The following is a 20,509-nucleotide window of genomic DNA, read 5'->3' on the forward strand; positions in this document are numbered from 1 at the left end:
GGACAGCACCCAAGCTCAAAGTTCAAAAAAAAAATTAGGCAGCATAAGGGGTGTGTGTGTGTGTGTGTGTGTGTGTGTGTGTGTGTGTGTGTGTGTGTGTGTGTGTGTGTGTGTGTGTGTGTGTGCATGTGTGTGTTTTTGCCAGTCCTAGGGCTTTAATTCTGGGCCTAGGTGCTTTACCACTTTGAGTCACTGTGCCACTTTTGGCTTAGTCTGAGATTAATTGAAGATAATAATCTCAGGGATTTTCCTGCCTGGGATGGCTTTGAACTGCAATCCTCAAATCTCAGGATTACAGGTGTGAGCCACTGGCTCCTGGCTATGTGTGTGTATTTTTTAAAGTAATATCAGTACAATGCAGAGAGGCCAGGAGAGAGGTTGTTTAAACTGTATTATATAGGCATGGAAGTGAGAAATCCAGGCCTAAGTAAGAGCACAGTCTGGTTTCCTGGAAAGGGTGGTGGTGGGATGTGGAAAGAGATCTAGCACTGGAGACTTCAGGAGCTGCTTGCAGTGACAGTAGCTTTTCCTATAACAATAGCTTATATTTCGTCTGCACTACACTCTGTTGTGTTATGTTCTTTCATGCAGCTACACTTTTTACATGTCCTTTCTACCAACACTACCTCCTTTCCACATAGTATCTCTATTTATTTATTTATTTATTTATTTATTTATTTATTTATTTATTTATTGGGTCAGGTCTTGGGGCCTGAACTCTGGGCCTGGGCGCTGCCCCTCAGCTCTTCAGCTCAAGGTTAGCGCTCTACCACTTGAGCCACAGCACCACTTCTGGCTTTTTTTCTTTTTGCTTATGTGGTGCTGAGGAATCGAACCCAGAGCATCATGCATGCAAGGCAAGCGCTCTACCACTGAGCCACCTTCCCAGCCCATCATTAAATTTATGAAATGCTTGCTATCCATTAGGTGGTGCTCTAGGATACACAGAGATGATCAATGAAACATAATCCCAGTTCAGATGCTACACCTCTACAGAAGCTTAACATATAAGATATTCCCCAATCTTTTGTGCCTGTCTTACAGCACATTTCATCGCATATTATCACTGTATCTCTTTCCTCCAATACCTGAATTAGTCAGAATTAGAATCCATCTTTGTACTTCTGGTCCTGTGACTTTTGGATACTGTTTAAAATGTGCCTATTTAATCAATATTTAGTTAAGAAATAGTCACAGAAGAAAAACCATGTTAGGTGATGGAGTAAATTGGTATTAGAAAGTTTAGAACATTTTTTAACTATGTGGAGGGTGTGAGTGGGAAAAAGGATAAAAGTGATAAAAAGCCTTGTGTGGCATGCTGAGACTGACATTTGTATTATAGGTGACAGCAGATATACCGTGGGGATTTTTCAAGAAAAGCAGAACTGCTTCCAGATTTATGTCTCATAAAGTTGTCATTGGTGATGGGAGTTTGAGGAAGGCTGAGTTGAGAAAGAAAACCAGTAGTAGTGATTTTGCACTGCTATGAATAAATAAGATATAACTTAACTATGGCTCAGCTCGAGGGCTCAGAAGGAAGGGACTTACAAAGTCTCATCTTAGACACTGATGATTTTGAAGGGTCCCAAAGTAACCAGTGGAATAATTCACATTCCTCTGGGATGCTTTCTGATATTAAGTGCATCCAAAGTCTGAAATTTTTACAACTGGAACAGTACATTTATCAAGGCTTAGGCATTCCAAATGACTTCCAGTTTGTACATTATGTGTTTATCATTGAACTTGTTTTATTATAAAAACACAAGGAAGTTCTGAATGGCATTAAAAGTCTGTAGAGCTTGTGGTTAATTAACAGTAATATAACATGCAAGGATGATTAGGGGAAATTTACCAACATAGTTGATAAAAACAAATCATTTGAATTGGGTGCCAATGGCTCATGCCTATAGTTCTAGCTACTCAGGAGAATGAGATCTGAGAATCATAGTTCAAGGATAGCCAGAAAAGATTCTGTGAAACTCTTATCTAGCTCACCATCAGAAAGCCAGAAGTGAAGGTGTGAATCAAGTGTTACTCAAGCCATGAGTAAAATTACTGATCATGAGCTCCAGAATCTGAATTTAATTCCTAGTATTGGCGTCAGTGCGGGTGCGCGTGCACGCACGCGCACGTGCACACACACACACACACACACGCACACACATACGCACACACACACACACCATCTCCAAATAAAAATCCCCCAATGCTGTGATTCCCTGTAAGTTTTACTGACATAATTAGTTTTTCCCCCTGTGGAGATTACTTCTAGATTCAAGGCATTAATAATAATAACAAATGTATTGCATACTCTGAAAAATAGTTTTACATATTAAAGATAGATGACTAAAAGACTATGAACTGAAGACATCCTTTGCATATTGCTGTAGGAGAAACAGTAAGTTTTATAGTATATGAGCTGGCTCTAAGGAAAAATACTTGAACTGTTCATTAAGAGCCAGTCTAGCATTATTAGTTTGTATCTAATATTCTTTCATTATTGAATGGAATATTAAATACTGCTGGAATGATATTGGGTCATTCTAATGTATAACTATAATTATATTTATTTTGTGTTGTTTTTAATCTGACATGAGATCTCACTATATAGCCTAAGGTAGTGTTGAATTTGCTATCCAACTGCCTGAGCCTCCTGAGTGCCAGAATTTTTGGCCTGCTTCCACACCTGGCTCCAGATGATTTTTTTAGGGATATCTAAGGACTGACAAGGGGCAACATTAACAATATTAGTACTTAAAAATGTAGAAGATAGTTCTCTATTTGTACTCCTTTTCATGTGACAGGCAACTCTTTGCAGATAATACCTTTTAAAACAAGTATGCTGAAATAGATGCTAAGGAAAGAGTGCATGATCCTTTTCTCTCTCAATTTACTTTATTGTTATTATGATGTACAGAGGGATTACAATTACATGAGTCAGATAATGAGTACATTTCCTTTTTGTATAGTGTTTTCTGTTCTCTCCCTCTCTCCCATCCAGTCCCTCCCTCCCATTTCTACCATGAGTTCTATAGTTCACTTTATCAGTGTCCAGTGAGTTCCACTGCTGCACTGTTTCATCCTTTCCCCTTGATTTCTGTCCCTTCCCACAACCCTTCCGAAGGTATACACTTGAATATACCATACATAAAGTATAGGAAATAGAATCTTCATAAACTAAAAACTTTAAAAGAAAAGCTTTCTTGTTTCCATATCTTGGAGTTTGTTTCATGCTCTTATAAAAAAAATGCTAAACACTTCTGTTTTCTTACAGATACAGCTGCCCGTCTGTCATATCAGAAAAATGCTGCATTTCAAGAGTATTCAATTCCTATTACTGTGAAAGACAGAGCAGGCCAATCTGCAACCAAAATCTTGAGGGTTAACTTGTGTGACTGCACTCACCCAAGCCAGTGTTTCCTTATGGCAAGGAGTACGGGCATAACCCTGGGGAAGTGGGCCATCCTTGCCATACTACTGGGCATAGCTCTACTCTTCTGTAAGTTTCCACTTTACTTGAGATTAAAGTGCAGAGTAAGAGATTGGAGGGCAGAAAAGGTTTTTAAAAAGTAAATGTGTTAGTTGGGTGCGGGTGACTCAGGCCTGTAATCCTTAATCCTAGCTACTCAGGAGGCTGAGAGCTGAGGATCATAGTTCCAAGCCAGCCTGGGCAGGAAAGCCTGTGAGAATTTTATCTCCAATTCATCACCAGAAAACCAGAAGTAGAATTGTGGCTTGAACTGGTTGAACACTAGCCTTGAGCACTAAAGCTCAGGGACAGCCCTAGCCCAGACCCTAAGTTCAAGCCCCATCACCGCCAACAGAGAAGTAAAAGTGTTCCAGAAACCATCAAGTGTGACTTCTTTTGGGGTTAATATCTGAATTATGTTTGAATATTTTCTGTAGAAGGGAACATGACTCTTCTTGAGACAGAAGATTTCCTACTTGGACAGAATTTTGAACATTTAGATTGCACCAAAAGTATCAACATCTCATTTGTATTTCTTAGTCTGAATGCTAGTCTGTTTAGGACTGATTAGAACAATCTTAAATTCTGCTCTGTGAAAGTCCACTAAAAGTCACTTTAATTTCATATCTATCTCCTCTCAGCTATAGATTTAGGGAAGATACTGAAATCACAATGATCTCATTTTTAAATCTAAGCTAAATCATGGTTAATTGATTTGGAAAGATCAAAATACTTCATGGGGAATCAGTGGTTACATTTTTAAAAAATTTAATTGTAAAGGTAGTTGCATTTTCTTTCTGCTGCCCTTAGGCCATAGGAAATAAAAAGTGATTCTTTTTTGTTCCTTGTGTATTAAATTGAGTTTGGGGTTTGTTTTGTTTTTCTTCAGCTGTACTGCTAACTTTAGTATGTGGAATTGTTAGTGCCAGAAAAGGGAAAAAATTTCCTGAAGACTTAGCACAGCAAAATTTAATTATATCAAACACAGAAGCACCTGGAGATGATAGAGTGGTAAGTAACTTTTAATGAATATTTCTCTTTTTCTCAAATATTTTAAACTCTTCTTCATAAATTTATCATGAAATGCAGGAGTTAATTTTATACTTCTTACTTGGGCCAAATTATGTGAACTATAAATATTTTGCCAATAGTTAAACCTTTGTATAGTGGCATTTATTAACTTCTTAAACCAGATTCACTGTTTTATTTATGCTTTTCCCTCTTCTTTAGTATTATAATTGAAACATTGATTTTATTTGCTTGTTATAACAATAATCTTTTTGGCTACTTTCTGCAATGTGTATTTCCAGATATCATTCGTTTCTCTAACTCTTTGATCATCTCTAATAGAAAAGAAAGCTTGTGGAAAGTATTAAAACAATAATTTTTTAAGATAGATTTTTTTTAAAAAGGGGTATGTTTGAAAGATTGCTACCATTCTCCTTTGTTGATTATTTTCAGGTCTTTGTAGGGACTTGGCTTTACAGTTCTGTTTTGTGGGAAGTATACAAACAGTACTTAGAAGGTTTATTTGTTCTCAAGTAATTCTATTTTTTATGGAAATAGAATCTACTTTTATGGAAAAAAGAAATAGGTATCTGAGAGTAAGCCAGTATGATAAAGCCCTGTTAGTGTTCAACAATAATATAATTTGTGAGTCTATTCATAGAGTTTGGATCAACCAGGAAGGCTTAAAGAAAGAGGTACGGCTGACTGTGAGGCTGAAAGACAAAGACAAGGCTGAAAGTGAAGAGATGGTGAGCCTAGCTAAAGTAGAGGAAAACAGCCTAAAGAAGAGGAAAGTGGATGGCCAAGTTTCGGGGCTCTTTAATAAATAGAAAACAATTTTCTTTGGAATAAAAATTGGGAATGGGAATAAAGGCTTGCTATTTAGGCACTGGACAAGAGGATCTGAGAACAAACTGGGAGATGAGACTTCTCCATACTACTGAAGGATATGGGTTTGTTGTGGTATCCTAAGTCAGGAGGGGATCAGTGAGAACGAGAAGACATTACAGACTGGGAATGTAGCGGCTTAGGATCTTTTGATAGGATTTAAACATGAGGTAACACTATGATGATAATAATAATTGGAATATTGAAATAGAGATGAATAAAGGCATAGAAGAATGGGCTCTTGAATGAATTTCAGGGACGAAGTAGGAAGTGGAATCGAAGTATTATAGCCTATTATATTATATTATATGTACCAAAGCCAGGAACAATGATACATTGGTCCTTTTCCATGTCTCAGGATAATACCTTTCTTCCTTGCTCTTTTTATCTTTCCTTCCTTTTTCACTATCATGCAAAAAGGCAACCAGTACTGAGCCTACCTGCTCAGTACTGTGATGTTTTCTGTAATCTGAAAAGAAGGTCAGAAAATGAATTTAGTGTTTTGACAAATCTTGACTCACCTCATAAGAAATTCCTATATTATATCTGAAAATGGGGTGGATGCATTTTACGTGTGTTCTTTACCATTTGGTGCTAGCATTGATAGCATTGATGGGCATTTTATCATATTTATACCTCCCCTCTTAGAGATATTTCTCAAAAGAGTTTGGTATTATTAATATCAAAGCAAACTTTATAAGCTGTCTGAAATCGAGTGAATACAGTAAAATCACTGAGGGAAGGCGGCTTTTAGTTTTGGGTCAGAGTTCTAGTTGAAGGCTTTCAAATGGGATTAGAAGTTAGTTGAAAACCCGTGGACTGGAAAAACATGCCTGAGATTTATAGACAGAGGAAGGAACAGTTGCTACTCAGAGAGACTCTGGAGGAGCTATGCAGGAAGGAATGGAGGTAGACACAGCCATAAATTCTGTGGGCTAGTATACGATTCCAATTCTATTCAATTTCAATTCATTATTCATTAGCTTAGAAGTATGTCTCTGAGCCTGTGTTTATAATGACAAAATTACGTCAACAAGGAGAATTAACTATCAGAAATTTATTATTGTTGTTTTTGTGGTCGTGGTGGTGGTAGAATTTTGTCTTAATCAACCTAGGTAAATATAGGATAGCACTGCCACCAAATGGCCACTTTTAAATTCTCTTCCTGGGAATATTTTTCTAAGGCAATGAAATAGTATGTATGAATTTTATAAGTCTATTTCAGGTGCAGTAAATCATCTGAACTTCAAAGTCTTCCACTTTAGAGTTTTTGTACATTAAATAGGAGGAAATTTCAATTGAAACCAAAACAATACAGTGGAAATCCTAATTAGAACAGAGGCTCTTATCTCAAAGGTAGTTTGATACTTTATAATTAGAGCTCACATGATGAGGAACAAACTTTAACAAAGCTTCTGACTTGCATCTTCTGCTAACTTTTCTCAGCTACCCTTGAACCAAGATCCTCCTAACTGTAACTTCTGAGTGGCTGGGACCACTATGGTTGGTTTTTGAGATAGGGTCTTGCTAACTTTGCTGGACTGACCTGTTAACTCCCTCCCCCATCCTGTGATCCTCCTATTTCCCCTCCCCAGTAAATAGAATTGTAGGCAGACATGAACCACCATACCCAGCCTCCCTATGCACCTTTGACTTCAGACTCTCTTACAGGTATGCATCTCTCCCACTCCCCACCATACTCTTACTGGTCCTTTGTTCCTCTACTCAAGAGTTTTCCTGGGGTATTCCATTTACCTTCCATTTACCTTTGCTAGATTGGAATTTTAACACTCTACTTATATGTGTTTTAATGCAGTACTTCTGTGCTCCTCAAACATTCTGTGTTTACTTAGAAAGATGAGTGGTCACATTCTTATTGGTCTGTTTTTCTCTCTTTTTGGAATAAGAGTTTCTTAGAGCCTCATCTTTTCATGCCTTTGCATCTACGCACATAATTAATTACAAGCTAATGAGTGCCTATTGGGTGTGTGAATGAAAACTGAGTAGATGTTCTGTATCTATTCTGACTTTCCCTGGAATCCAGTTCCTTCCAGCATGACTTGTGTGTTGCTTTGTAGTGTTCTGCCAATGGCTTCACCACCCACACTGCTAACAACTCTAGCCAAGGCTTTTGTGGCACCATGGGGTCGGGGATGAGAAATGGCGGACAGGAAACCATTGAAATGATGAAAGGACACCAGACCCTGGACTCCTGCCGTGGGACCGGCCATCACCACACCCTGGATTCCTACAGGGGAGGACACCTGGATGCGGACAACTGCAGATACACCTACTCCGAGTGGCACAACTTCACACAGCCTCGACTCGGTGAAGTGAGTCCTCCAGGTGTTTTTAACTGCTAGGGGAGAACCACAGGAAGTTGTGATGAATATTGATGTTCAGAAATGACTGTTCCAGAATGTTCCATGAACCCTCTCTTGCTCATTCTGTTCATTTCTGAGTACTCATTGGTTTTCTTAGTTAAGATATCCTCATTCCTCTGTCATAGATACTTAGTTTGTAAAATACCACAAGTCAGAGGTTTCTAGTATCCTCCAATGGAGTTTCATCTTCAGAAGAAAGTAAAAAAAATCTCCTTTATAATTACAGATAGCCCAAATTAAGTCTGTATTTCGCTGTGACATTATATACATACATGTGTCAATTTAGGATAGTTTCCTGATTTACACAAAATGTTTGTTGTTTTCACTTTTTCCTCCTCTAAGTTGACTAATTATAATCATATATATTTATAGGGCATTATAAGCAATAGTATGGAAAATGTTTAGTGTGTAGAATGATTAAATCACCTCAAATATCTTTTTTTGTTTTTTTGGTTGGACATGGGGCTTGAACCCTGGGCTTGGGCTCTGTCCCTGAGCTCTTCAGCTCAAGGCAAGTGCTCTACCGCTTGAGCCACAGCACCACTTATGTTTTTCTAGTGGTTTTTATTAGAGATAAGAGCCTCATGGACTTTCCTGTGTGGGCTGGCTTTGAACCGTGATCCTCAGATCTCAGCCTCCTGAGTAGCAAGGATTACAGGTGTGAACCACCAGAGCCCAACTTGAAATATCATTTTGATGAGGACATTTGAATTTTATTCTTAGCAATCTTATAATATACAACCCACTATTATAAGCTATATTCACAACTGAGTTATTTTTAGTATTATAAATCACTAGGCAAATATAAAATTTTCTATTAAGAAATAAACAAGTCTTCCTGTGATTTCTACTCCACTTTTAGGCATTATCAAATAACTTATTTAATTCATTGATATTTTATTATAAGCTTTCATATGTTACTAATAATGATACTGTAAGGCTCAATTTCTAAATATTTCTTTCTTCCAAATACTTTGTAATTAGAGATTTAAAAAAAGAAAAAAAAGAAATAACACAAAGAAAGGAGGGATTAAATAGCGGATTCTCAATCTCCATCAAAATTCCTGAAAAGCTTCATTATAAACAGTTCTAATTCCATTAACTTTTCTGTTTAAAAATTTTCTCAGATGATTTTTATGGGCAGCTAAGGAAGGAGAACTTGGGTTAAATATTCTATATGGAATTAATTCCCACATCTTTTTTTTAAAAGTAGGGCTACTAGTGCCTTTGTAGCAAACTGAATCAGGCCCCCTCAATCCTTGGTTGAATGGCAAATAGGCTATGTTTTGTGATATAGCTGTAGTTTATCATATGTCCCTAGCAATGCTGTTATTTTCCTATATGACGATGAGTTAATATTCTTTTATGACCAAGCTGAGAAGAACACAGACTAAGACACACACAGGAGTATTTTCAGGTCCTAAAGAAAGATACTTGATAACAAAAGCCAATCTAGTGACTCTGATTTAGAGAGGGACTGAATGCAAAGACCCGAAGAAAACGAGACTTAAGATGTTTAGTAGCTTATAAAATAAACAATGTCAAAAGTAATAGAGAAGGGTAAGCCAGAGCTTTTACTCAAAAAAATAAGACTGCTTAATATCCAAGATCAAATCCCAACCATTATGCATATTGTAAATAAGCCTGACCTCTAGACATAAATTTAAGAGATAAATATTTCTTGATAGTAAAAAAAAAATGTTTTTAAATGTGTGTACGTAACTTTCATTTTATGGGTTGTTAGTAATGTAAGCTATACTGACTTTACAATATAGTTGTGATATAGACCAATCATGTGCATTTTTTGTGTGTAGGAATCGATTAGAGGACACACTGGTTAAAAAATAAACATAAAAGGTAAATAACAAATACATTTTATGTTCCTGTGTTTAATTTGTGTAAAGCAATAATACAAACATTTCTTTTGATGTTACAGAAGTTGCATGTGTGTAATCAGAATGATGGCCACATCTCCTCACCAGACTATGTCCTCACCTATAACTACGAAGGCAAAGGCTCTCCAGCTGGCTCTGTGGGTTGCTGCAGTGAAAAACAGGAAGAAGATGCACTTGACTTTTTAAATAATTTGGAACCCAAATTTCTTACCCTAGCAGAAGCTTGCACAAAGAGATAATGTCACTGTACTGCAATTAGGCCTCACTTACTAGATATGCTGGAAGTTTCAAAAAAAATGATGCTGGAAAATTTGGTTCCAATTTACATACAGATTAGTCCCTGACTTACAGTATTTTGACATATGATGTTTTGACTTTATTATAGTGTGAAAGTGATACATCTTAGGGAAAAGTAGTGCTTCAAATTTTAAATTTTAATATTTTCCCAGGTGGGTGATATAATGCACAACGTGGATTAAAACCATAAGTCTCAGTCAGCTACACCATAGAAAGGGAAACAGCTGATATTCAATGATGTAATGGGTTGCTGGGCTACAATGTTGAGCAGTCTGAGTGCATGATGTGCATTTTCAGTTGAGTGACATTTGCAGCTTATGTTCCGCTTTATTCAGATATAACCTTCTCCTAACCAGAGGAGTAAAAAAGCACGTATAATGAATTTTTATAAGTTTTTCAAATTCAGTTCCTTACTAATTTGTATTTGTAAAGCAATTTCTGTTATGTTTTCTAAGACATGCAAATTATTTTAAAACTAAGGCAAAGAACAAATCTTATAGTTGAATTTAGAGTATATACAAGATCATTCTTCTTAATAAATTCATTGGATAAACATTAGTTAGAAAAATAGTGAGGCTAGGTCAACACTTTATTACTATACTTTTTCTTCAAGTGATTGTTTAAAAAAAGACACAATTATTGGGTACCACAATTTAAGGTAGTTTTAGGAATAAATAGTCGAGACTAAATTAAATTAGAAAATTTGCTACCGTTCTTGGCCTTATTCTCAAATTCTTTAGTTTGGAAACAGAATTTGTTGAGTAGTAATTTTCTATAGGGGCATAGTTTGAAATGAATGTATAAAATATTGATCAATGAAATATGAAAATCAAAACAAAAACAAAGAAGAGAACATCAATAATTGAAAATGAGGATGAAATATGCTCAGCCCTTCTGTATGTTACCAAGATTTTCAAAAAAATAGAGCTTCCTTTGTCAATATTCATGTGTTACATAATACCTGAACACACCAGTTAACAGTTCGTGTAAACTGGAATGGTTTATTTAAACTTGGAAACAAATCAGCCTTTTTTGGCTTCAATGGGGGAAAAAGAGGATCTGGTTGAAAGTTGATTTGAATTGTCTCACTGACAGAGTTCTGTATCCACTAACTGGCAGCAAGTTGAAGAATACCCACACAACTAGGACTCAATTTTCTGTTGGCAAGTCTTGGGAAGTAATCTAAGTCTCTTTTTCTTCTTCTTTTTTTTTTTTTTTTTTTGGTTGGTTGTGGGCTTGAACTCTGGGCTTGGGCACTGTCCCTGTGTTCTTCTGCTCAAGGCGAGCACTCTACCGCTTGAGCCACAGCACCACTTCCAGTTTTCTAGTGGTTTTTATTGGAGATAAGAATCTCATGGACTTTTCCTGTCTAGGCTGGTTTTGAACTGTGATCCTCAGGTCTCAGCCTCCTGGGATTACAGGCGTGAGCCACCCGCACCCGGATTCTTCTTCTTTTTTCTCCTTCCTATACCCAATGTTTTAAAAAAATAATTTACAGCCAACTAACTATGTCCTGTCAGTCAGAATTTGAAGGCTAGGAGGAACTGGGATGTAGCTTTTCATGAAAGCAAGTGGTCTGACCACACTGTCCTTAGACTCAGGCCCACAGACCTGTCGCTGCTCATACTGTGTGATCTGAATTTCCTTTCCTAATTTGCTATCTATCTCAGAGTAGCATCAGCATGACTCAAGCAAAGCCAAACCTCCATGGCTCTCTTCTTTCATCCATCTGCCAACATAGTCCAAAAGACTTCCAGCAGAGATTCATTAAGGGAGAAAATATTCCAGTTTCCACTCCTCCTTCAATGTGAATTGTTTTCTAACAATTTGCTTTGCTACAAGGAATTTTACAATCGTAGAAGATACAGGAATCGTTAAGGAGGAAAGATTAAGTTTTCACTTAAGAACACAAGGAATGAGCAAGCCCAAGAGATCAAGTGATCATCTGGGAGAGGGCAAGCAGGAGTGCCAGGTACTTGACAGTCCTAGAGAGTAACACGAAGACCCAAGCCTCCAAGGACAAAGAAAAAGATCGACAAAAACCGTGAGCAGTCTGGAAGGCAGCGTTTTCTGCTTCATTTTCTCCTAGGCCTCAATCTGCCTTTTCCTCTTTTGCTAGCAAGAACAGCTGGCATTTGACTTTTGGGGAAGTGTCAGCCACACCATTCCTCATGCCCTGACTTGTTTGGAGGGTAGAGTCAAAAGAAGCTGATTGCATGATGAGTGTAAGGCATTCAGGACAGGACTTGAAGAGGTTGTGTAGAACACAAAAAGGCGTTGATGAGGAAGGCTCTATCCCTGCTTTAGATTTCTGGGCCCTAACCAGGTCTTCAATTAAATTCAATTATATATATATCTCTATATATATATCTATATATATAGATATATATATCTGACTTGATTTTATATTCATTTTCCCCCATATTTGCTCCTGAAATCTTACTTTAAAAATGTATATGTATATATAGGCACTGTGTGTGTGTGAGTGTGTGTATGTGTGTGTGTGTGTGTGTGTGTGTGTGAATACTAGAGCTTGAACTGGGTCTGGGTAAGGTCCCTTAGCCTTTGCCACTCAAGGCCGGTGTTCTACCATGTGATCCAAAGCTTGCTTCTGGCTTTTTGGTGATTAACTGGAGACAAAAGTCTCACAGACTTTCCTACCCAGGATGGTTTTAAACTATAATTCTCAAATCGCAGGCTCTTGAGTAGCCAGGATTACAGGTGTGAGCTACCACTGCTCAGTTTACAGGTAGGGTTTTAAATGAATTATTTTCCTTTCAAAGTCTTCCTAATTTCAATGCAGCCATTTTAACATGCAACATTTTAACCTTCTTTCTTCATGTATGAGGTGAAAATTGTGCTATTTTATTATGCAAGGAAACATCTTTATAATGCTTTAATTTTTTTCTACCAAACAGTCTTGGGTTTTTAAATGTAAATATACAGATTAATTTTTTCTTACATTTTTAAGGAAGCTTTGGCTGTCTTAAAATGCAATGATTTTTTTTGCCATGTTTTTCCCTAAGCTTTAATTTTACCATGAAATAAGTGTTACCTTGCTTTGGAAACATGGAAGGTTAACAATGAGTGAAAATTGGATATGTAAAATGAATGCAATAAAATGATGCTAATTGGTTTTTTTTGTCTTTTTTGGTTTTAAAAATAAACTATCCAATGTGGTTGTGTGGCAAAATTGCCATGGGAATAAAGATCCTCAATGGTGTTGTATTGGAGTGAATATTTTTGCAAATGGGCCGTTGGAACATGACTGACATCATTAATATATATTATATATTGAATAGATATTTCCATTTGAGTCACATCTCGGTTTGTGTCATCTATGGACACATGAGTATTAGATTCTGATTTGATATGAGAAGTACTATGGGGTTGTTGTGACTCAGAGTGAGGCAGGGATGATGCACGGAAACAAGAGTTTAATTTTGAGGAGCAATGTCGTCAAAGGGAAACACTATGAATTTAAAAAGCAGAATTCAAAAACCAGGCAAAATAAATAATGTCCAAAGTCAATCACAAGATTATACAACTAACTGAGATACTATGGGTTCCTAGAGAATCCTCCCCACCCCCTTCCCCGGCCCAGGCCGCGCTCACCAAGGCAGTGTATCCTTCACAGAGATAGGCTGTCCATTCTAATAAAAAAAAATCATTACCTGTATCAAAAGACTTAAAATTTAATGGAATTTGGAACAATTTTAAGTTCAGGGACTTTATTGGTCATGACTTCATTTGTTAAGTATTGGCTTTCAAGAATGGACCCTGCACTTTGTTTGCAGTTGTAAAACATTGAATGTCTTCTCAGTGTTCAGTTAGTATTGATTTGGTTAAAGATTGGGTCATAAGAGTTGAGAGCACTTACCTTAAAGCCAGAATGGCTGCAGATGAATCCTAGTGCTGCTACTTGGTAGCTTTGTGGCCTTAGAAATGTTGCATAGCCTCTTTCCTAGTTTTCTTATTTTAAAAATGAGAACAATCTCATGAGGTTGTTGAGATGATTAAATTGGTTAATACATTTAAAGTGCATAGGACATTGCCTAACCTTGGTAAGAAAAAAATGTTGGACACACTACAAAAAAATCTCTCTATTTTCAGGGTTGAAGCATTTGTGCTTATACAGAAAGTTAATAAATAAAGACCTAGATAGATCCTTTCCACACAAATTATGGTTGACTTTAGCTATGGGAGTTTACTATGCATGAAGAACATCAGTAGTTTGAATTACTACTTTACATAACAAAGCCAATCCAGACAGCTTGTCTCAGCTCTTGATTATCTAGACTAGACGTAAAAGTAGATGTATATGAAGAAAACAGTCAAATAGTAGCTTGAATAAGTTTGCAGTCCCTTTGATTCTTTGATAAATACTTGTAGTTTCATACTTGGAAGTCAACTTTTGTTTTCACTTTGTCATTTTGGAAGAGTAGTGGTGAAATTTATTAAACATAAATGTCACCATTGTAACCATTTTTAAGTGTACAATTCAATGGCAGTTAGCACATGCCACCAAGTTACACACTATCACCACTATCTGTTAAAGAACACTGTCATTCTCAGTAGAAAACCTCCCAGCCTCCCCTCCATCTTTTCTTCTCTCTCCAGTCCCTGGCAAGTGCTAATCTGCATTCAATTTCTAGGGATATTCCTGGTCTGGATTTTTTTTTGAATGATAGTTTATTGACAACTATATGGTTTCAGCTGCCATATAAATTTACTTGCTCAGGAGACAATAATCAAGTTAAAAGAATAAATGTTTGCTAATCATCAGAAAATCTGTGGCTATTTGGGCTGTCAGATAGAAAAACCACAATCACTCAGGGGCCAAATCTTAATGAAAATGTGTCCTCTTATTTGTCCATATGGAATGGGTCCACAGTACCTGGAATCTGGAGAATTCAGTAGATTACCCCCTTCTAGCCAAACATGACCCATTGGCATGGAACTGTGGTTTTAAAAGACATGTGTGATAGACTAGTGGTAAGGATTTTGTCTCCTTCCAGACAATTACTAATTTACAAATGTTTGACTTTGGATTATTTCGACTTTTTGCAATCACACGATCACTAATTTGGATACCATAAAAATGTACACTAAGATTTTTCTGCAAAGACAATATCTGAATTTTGAATCGTAGGCTTCACTGATGGTTCAGAACACATTGTGACACCACCAACCCAGTCCAAAGCACAATGGGCTATATACCCACAATGAGTAGGACAAGCCTACAAGTCAAAAGGGTTTTCCCAGAACATCTTGAAACATGGTTCTATACTGCCATGGCCACAGGTCTGTTCTAAAATACATTGAACTTTTAGAATATTTACACGGTTTCCAGAAAAAAAAATCTAAAGCATGTCAGAGAAAAGGTAGATAATCCATAGTTTTAGAATATCTGAGCCTATTAGCAGTCTTGGACTGGCTATTTTATCTCAATGAATGCTACATAACCTTGTGTGTCTGGATTCTCTCACTGAAATCAAAAATATGTGTAGCTGGGCACCGGTGGCTCATGCCTGTAATCCTAGCTTCTTAAGAGGCTGAGATCTGAGGATCACGGTTCAAAGCCAGCCCGGGCAGGAAAGTCCTGAGACTCATCTCCAATTAACCACCAGAAAACCACAAGTAGTGCTGTGGCTCAAGTGGTAGAGCGCTTGCCTTGAGCTGAAGAGCCCAGGGACAGCACCCAGGCCCAGAGTTCAAGCCCCATGACCAACAAAACAAAACAAAAAAGGGGCTGGGAAGGTGGCTCAGTGGTTAGAGTGCTTGCCTTGCATGCATGAGGCCCTGGGTTCCATTCCTCAGCACCACATAAGCAAAAATAAAAAAGGTAGAAGTGGTACTGTGGCTCAAGCGGTAGAGCACTAGCCTTGAGCTGAGGGACAGCACCCAGGCCCAGAGTTCAGGCCTCACAACCTGACCCAAAACAAAATGTTTCCCTTTTGGAAATACACTCAAACAAACATCTTATTCAGAATTTTTTGAATAAACAAATATGGGTATTATTTATGTAAGTAAATTCATTATCAAGACATCTTGTGAAATAAAACAAGGCAAAAGGAGATGTGATAATAAAAGAACAGTGGGTGCTAATAGTTATTTGTAAGCACATTTTATATTTTTGGTAAGAATTTAAAGGTCATCTTAATGGCTGCAAAGACTATTGACAAAGCAAATGTAATATTTGGGCACTTACCCCTGTGCTTTCTTATTCAAGACTTGTCCTCTACTACTTGAACCTTAGCTACATTTCCAGGTTTTTGGGAGTGAACTGAAGATAGAAGTCTTATAGACTTTCTTGCCCTGGCTGGCTTTGAGTCCCTATCATCAGATCTCAGTCTCTGAGTAGCTAGGATTATAGGTGTGAGCCACTGGTGTACAGCTGACTTCCATTTCTTGAGTAGGTGGGAAAATAGGCATGAGTCATTGTACCTGGCCTATCTTGGCATAATTTTCTTAGAGCAGAAAATATTTTTATGCATAGAAGCTTATCTATCTAGCCACAATTCTAATTATAAAATCTATCATAAGGTAAGCATTTCTTTCTCTTTGTTTCTTATTTTCCTTCCTTCTTTATTTTCCTTCCTTCCTTCCTTCCTTCCTTCCTTCCTTCCTTCCTTCCTTCCTTCCTTCCTTCCTTCCTTCCTTCCTTCCTCCCTTCCTCCCTCCCTCCCTCCCTCCCTCCCTCCCTCCTTTCTTTCTTTCTTTCTTTCTTTCTTTCTTTCTTTCTTTCTTTCTTTCTTTCTTTCTTTCTTTCTTTCTTTCTCTCTTTCTTTTCTTTCTTTCTTTCTATCTTTCTTTCTTTCTTTCTTTCTTTCTTTCTTTCTTTCTTTCTTTCTTTCTTTCTTTCTTTCTTTCTTTCTTTCCTTCTTTCCTTCTTTCCTTTTTTCCTTCTTTCTTTCTTTCTTTCTTTCTTTCTTTCTTTCTTTCTTTCTTTCTTTCTTTCTTTCTTTCTTTCTTTCTTTCTTTCCCTTTTTTATTTGTCAATACGGTGCTTTGAACGCAGGGCCTATGGTTGTAAGCCTGGGGCTCTACCACTTGAGCCAAGCCTTCAGTCTTGCTTTTTAGTCTTGCTAATTTAGAGATAAAGTCTAGCAGACTTTCCATCTCAGGCTGGTCTGGCATCACACAACATTCCAGATCTTAGTGTCCTGAGTAACTAGGATTATAAGTGTGAGCCACTAGTGTACTGCTAAGGGTTAACTTTTCTAAAAAAGAATTGAAACACAAGTTGCAAATTTGTTTGATTTGGTCTGTTCTTATGAGTAGAATGATAAAATGGCATCTTGTCTTTCTGCTGTCAACATGCTGTTTAAACTCCCATGGGTATGCTGTCTAACAGAGCTAGATTTTTCATTCTAGAATACTTTCTATACAATATAATTGAACTGCCTCAGGGAATTCTTGTCTTGGTTTGCATATTCAAAATAGACAGCATGGACCCTTACATGCTGACATACTAGTTCCTGGGTACAAATAAATTCACCTGAAAGCAAGTAGCCACAAAGATGGAATGATCAGATTTACCAGTAGCCTGGAGTTGGGTGAGAAAAATTAAATGCCAAAAAGAATAAAAAATATCACGTTGAAGACGTTTTGCATGTATGACAAGAACCCCCTCTGCCTTTTTTTTTTTTTGAAGAAAAAAAAAACCCTCTTGTTTCTATGTTCTGGAGTTCATTTTGATAAATATTATTTTATTTGATCAGATGAAGATCACATTTTGAAAGAAAAATTAAATTCTTTCCCAGGTTCTTATGTGCTGTCATGTGTGTCCCAAGTTCTTAAGTCTTGAGCCTTATGGCTTTTCTGCTCTTCCCTCACCCATTAACATAACCATCAGAAACTAGGGTCTCAGTGATCTGCTGAGACTCAATAAGAATGCATCTGAGGTAGGGTACTGTAATTCTAGCTATTCAGGAGGCTGAGATTGAGAACCGTGTTTTAAAGCCACCCTGGGCAGGAAAATCTGCTGTAGACACTATGAGCCATTATTTCCATTGATCCAAAAAGACAAAGTGTGATTCCAGGGATAATCATAAATATTTTGTTATTGACTTGGCACAGTTTAGATTAGTTTTATTATGCTTTCCAAATGACTTATAGTACATACACTGCATGGTATTAGCATACATTTGTTTTATGAAAAGTTATATTTCAACTTTAGCCTGAATAGGTTTGCTTCTTATACATAAGGAGTCAGAGACTGCATGGTTAAATTGCACTACTGATTGCTGAGTTTGGGCTTGAAAATGATGGCTTGTGGACTTTGCTGCTTTCTTTGCCATGGTGGGACCAGTTCTCAGCTGAGGACAACTGCAGATCTCTCAATACTACGATATTTCTGGCATTTCTGACTTAATATCAATCATCGCTGACAAGTTGAAGCAGACATATCAACATTACTTGAAGCAATGCCAACGAAAAATAGCATAAGTAAATTAGAAAGAGACCAAAAAGAAAAAGAAAAGAAAAAAAGTCATGTGATTTCATTGACATCAAGTTAGCTTGGTAAGATTTTTTTGTTTTGTGATTCAAACTTGGTGCGTTAGACTGTCTCCACACTGAGGTTATTGCTTTAAAGTAAGACTTGAACATGTCCCTCAGCTCCAATCCCCAAATGCTACAATCTTCCAAAGGGAACTCCTACCCATCAGGAGGTAGATTTTATATGCTAACTTAAACTATATGTTACATTCCCAGTAACAGATTCATAGATGAAGAAAACACATCTTTTTCTCTAACTTGGAAATTTACTGGCTAATTTTCTTTTTCTTTTTTGGTCAGTCATGGCGTTTGAACTCTGGGCCTGGACGCTGTCCCTCAGCTCTTAGTGCTCTACCACTTGAGCCATAGCTCCACTTCGGATTTTTCTGTTTATGGGGTACTGAGGAATTGAACCCAGGGCCTTATGAATGAAAGGCAAGCACTATCTCACTGAGCCACCTTCCCAGCCCCAACTAGCTACTTTTTAAAAAATTATCCTTAAGTAGTTGTACAAAGAGGCTTCAATTCAATATGCCAGTTTGTGAGTACAATGCATCTTGACCTTTTCATCATTTTCCTCCCATCTCTTCCAACATGTATACCAGTCTGGTGAAAAGCAAACAAGATTATTCTTTTGGTAGGTGAGGATAAGATACTATATGAATAATCATATAAAACTCAAGGAAACAAGGACAATAAAAGTGTGTATGTACACAAAAAGATAAACTTCAAATTTGAATACCATTAATGTGCTAAACAGCAGCAATCACTCTGACTTAGAACATGAAACTCTTTTACTAAGTAACCTATGGAAGTACTGTTTTCTGTGTTTAAGTTCATTGTTTACGTGAGCATCTTCATTCTTCCAGCCACTGGCAAATTTTGTTCAACTACCCCATGACAAGCATGGTTTTAGGAGCTGAAATTATAGCAATTAAGAAAGGAGATAGATAATAAATGAACAAATATGTAAAGCATACATCACGCAGACATCAATGATATAAGTGAAATAAAGACCATTGGGAATATTTAAGTCTTATTAGGAGTGGATGAAGACTGTAGTTCACTATTGGAGTGCAGGTCTGAAGGAAGTAAGGGAACAGGCAAAGGAGGCACAGAACAGTGAAGAACAGAGGCTCGGGGTAGGATTTTGCTTGCTATGCTTAGCTGAGACAGGTGAACCTCAGTGGAAGGAATGAGAAGTGGGCATGGGGTGGGGGGACAGAGTGAGGGTCACAGTAGGAAGCTAGAAGATGCAGGGTTCTGTGACCATAACAATAGCTTGGGATTTTACTTGAATGAGGAAAAACAAAACAAAACAAAACACTGGAGGGCTGGGAAGAGGGAAAAAATAAACTGTAACGATAATAACATCATAGGTTAAACAAATAACTATATTTTCTTTTGTTTGTTTGTTTGTTTGTTGGTCATGGGGCTTGAACTCTGGGCCGAGCGCTGTCCCTCAGCTCTTCAGCTCAAGGCGAGTGCTCTACCACTTGAGCTATGGTGCCACTTCCAGTTTTCTGATGGTTTAGTGGAGATAAGAGTTTCACGGACTTTCCTGCCCCAGCTGGCTTTGAATGGTGATCCTCAGATCTCAGCCTCCTGAGGCCGGCACTGTATTTTCTTTATTGTCCTATTTCTCCTTTGCTTCCTTTTTCCCTTTCTAATTTTCTCCTATTCAGTGCTTTCCTTTGCTCTGTAGTTCTTCCCCCTTCTTGTTTTGTCTAATCTGCACCACAGAGAGCTGCGTTTGTGCCAGAGCTTTGCTGCTTTTCTGTCTTCTCACTTGCATGTCAAGGTGGAGGCTCCCAGCTTAGCCACTTTGGAAGACTGCACACAGCGCACACCGAAAACGTGCACCAGCAAGTTGTTTGGAAAACTCTAGCTGCCAATAACAACTTTTGGCATCTGGTTCCTCTTTTAACAGCGGGATCTAACTTATCTTTTAACGAGTCTTTGCAGCCTTGAGCCTGACCTGATTTCAGAGCTCACTGTTTTCCCTCCAGCAGTTTTCATCACCTTCAAATGCTCTGCCCCACCCTCAGTCAATCCACTCTGGTTAT

The 20,509-nt window shown here is 37.6% G+C and overlaps 1 protein-coding gene and 1 pseudogene across 3 annotated transcripts in view; one reads left to right on the forward strand and one right to left on the reverse strand.

Annotated features, from left to right (window-relative positions):
* The window catches only part of Dsc3 (desmocollin 3), a 43,976-nt gene extending 31,097 nt beyond the window's left edge, over positions 1–12,879 (forward strand). Inside the window, exons 13-17 of one of the 3 annotated variants that reach the window (XM_070029400.1) lie at positions 3,275–3,499; positions 4,359–4,480; positions 7,444–7,698; positions 9,564–9,606; positions 9,686–9,760. In XM_070029400.1, coding sequence (XP_069885501.1) covers positions 3,275–3,499; positions 4,359–4,480; positions 7,444–7,698; positions 9,564–9,590 — 629 coding nt within the window. In that variant the 3' untranslated portion in view covers positions 9,591–9,606; positions 9,686–9,760. Of the gene's footprint in view, positions 1–3,274; positions 3,500–4,358; positions 4,481–7,443; positions 7,699–9,563; positions 9,607–9,685 lie in introns of all 3 variants that reach the window. The other 2 variants (XM_070029398.1, XM_070029399.1) reach the window with 2 other exon arrangements.
* Positions 12,880–14,716: 1,837 nt separating this feature from the next.
* On the reverse strand, positions 14,717–15,221 carry LOC138831591 (mitochondrial inner membrane protease subunit 1 pseudogene; annotated as a pseudogene).
* Positions 15,222–20,509: the final 5,288 nt, after the last annotated feature.

Source organism: Dipodomys merriami, unplaced genomic scaffold (assembly GCF_024711535.1).
Source record: "Dipodomys merriami isolate MVZ:Mamm:240054 unplaced genomic scaffold, mDipMer1.0.p SCAF_2, whole genome shotgun sequence".
NCBI lineage: Eukaryota > Metazoa > Chordata > Mammalia > Rodentia > Heteromyidae > Dipodomys > Dipodomys merriami.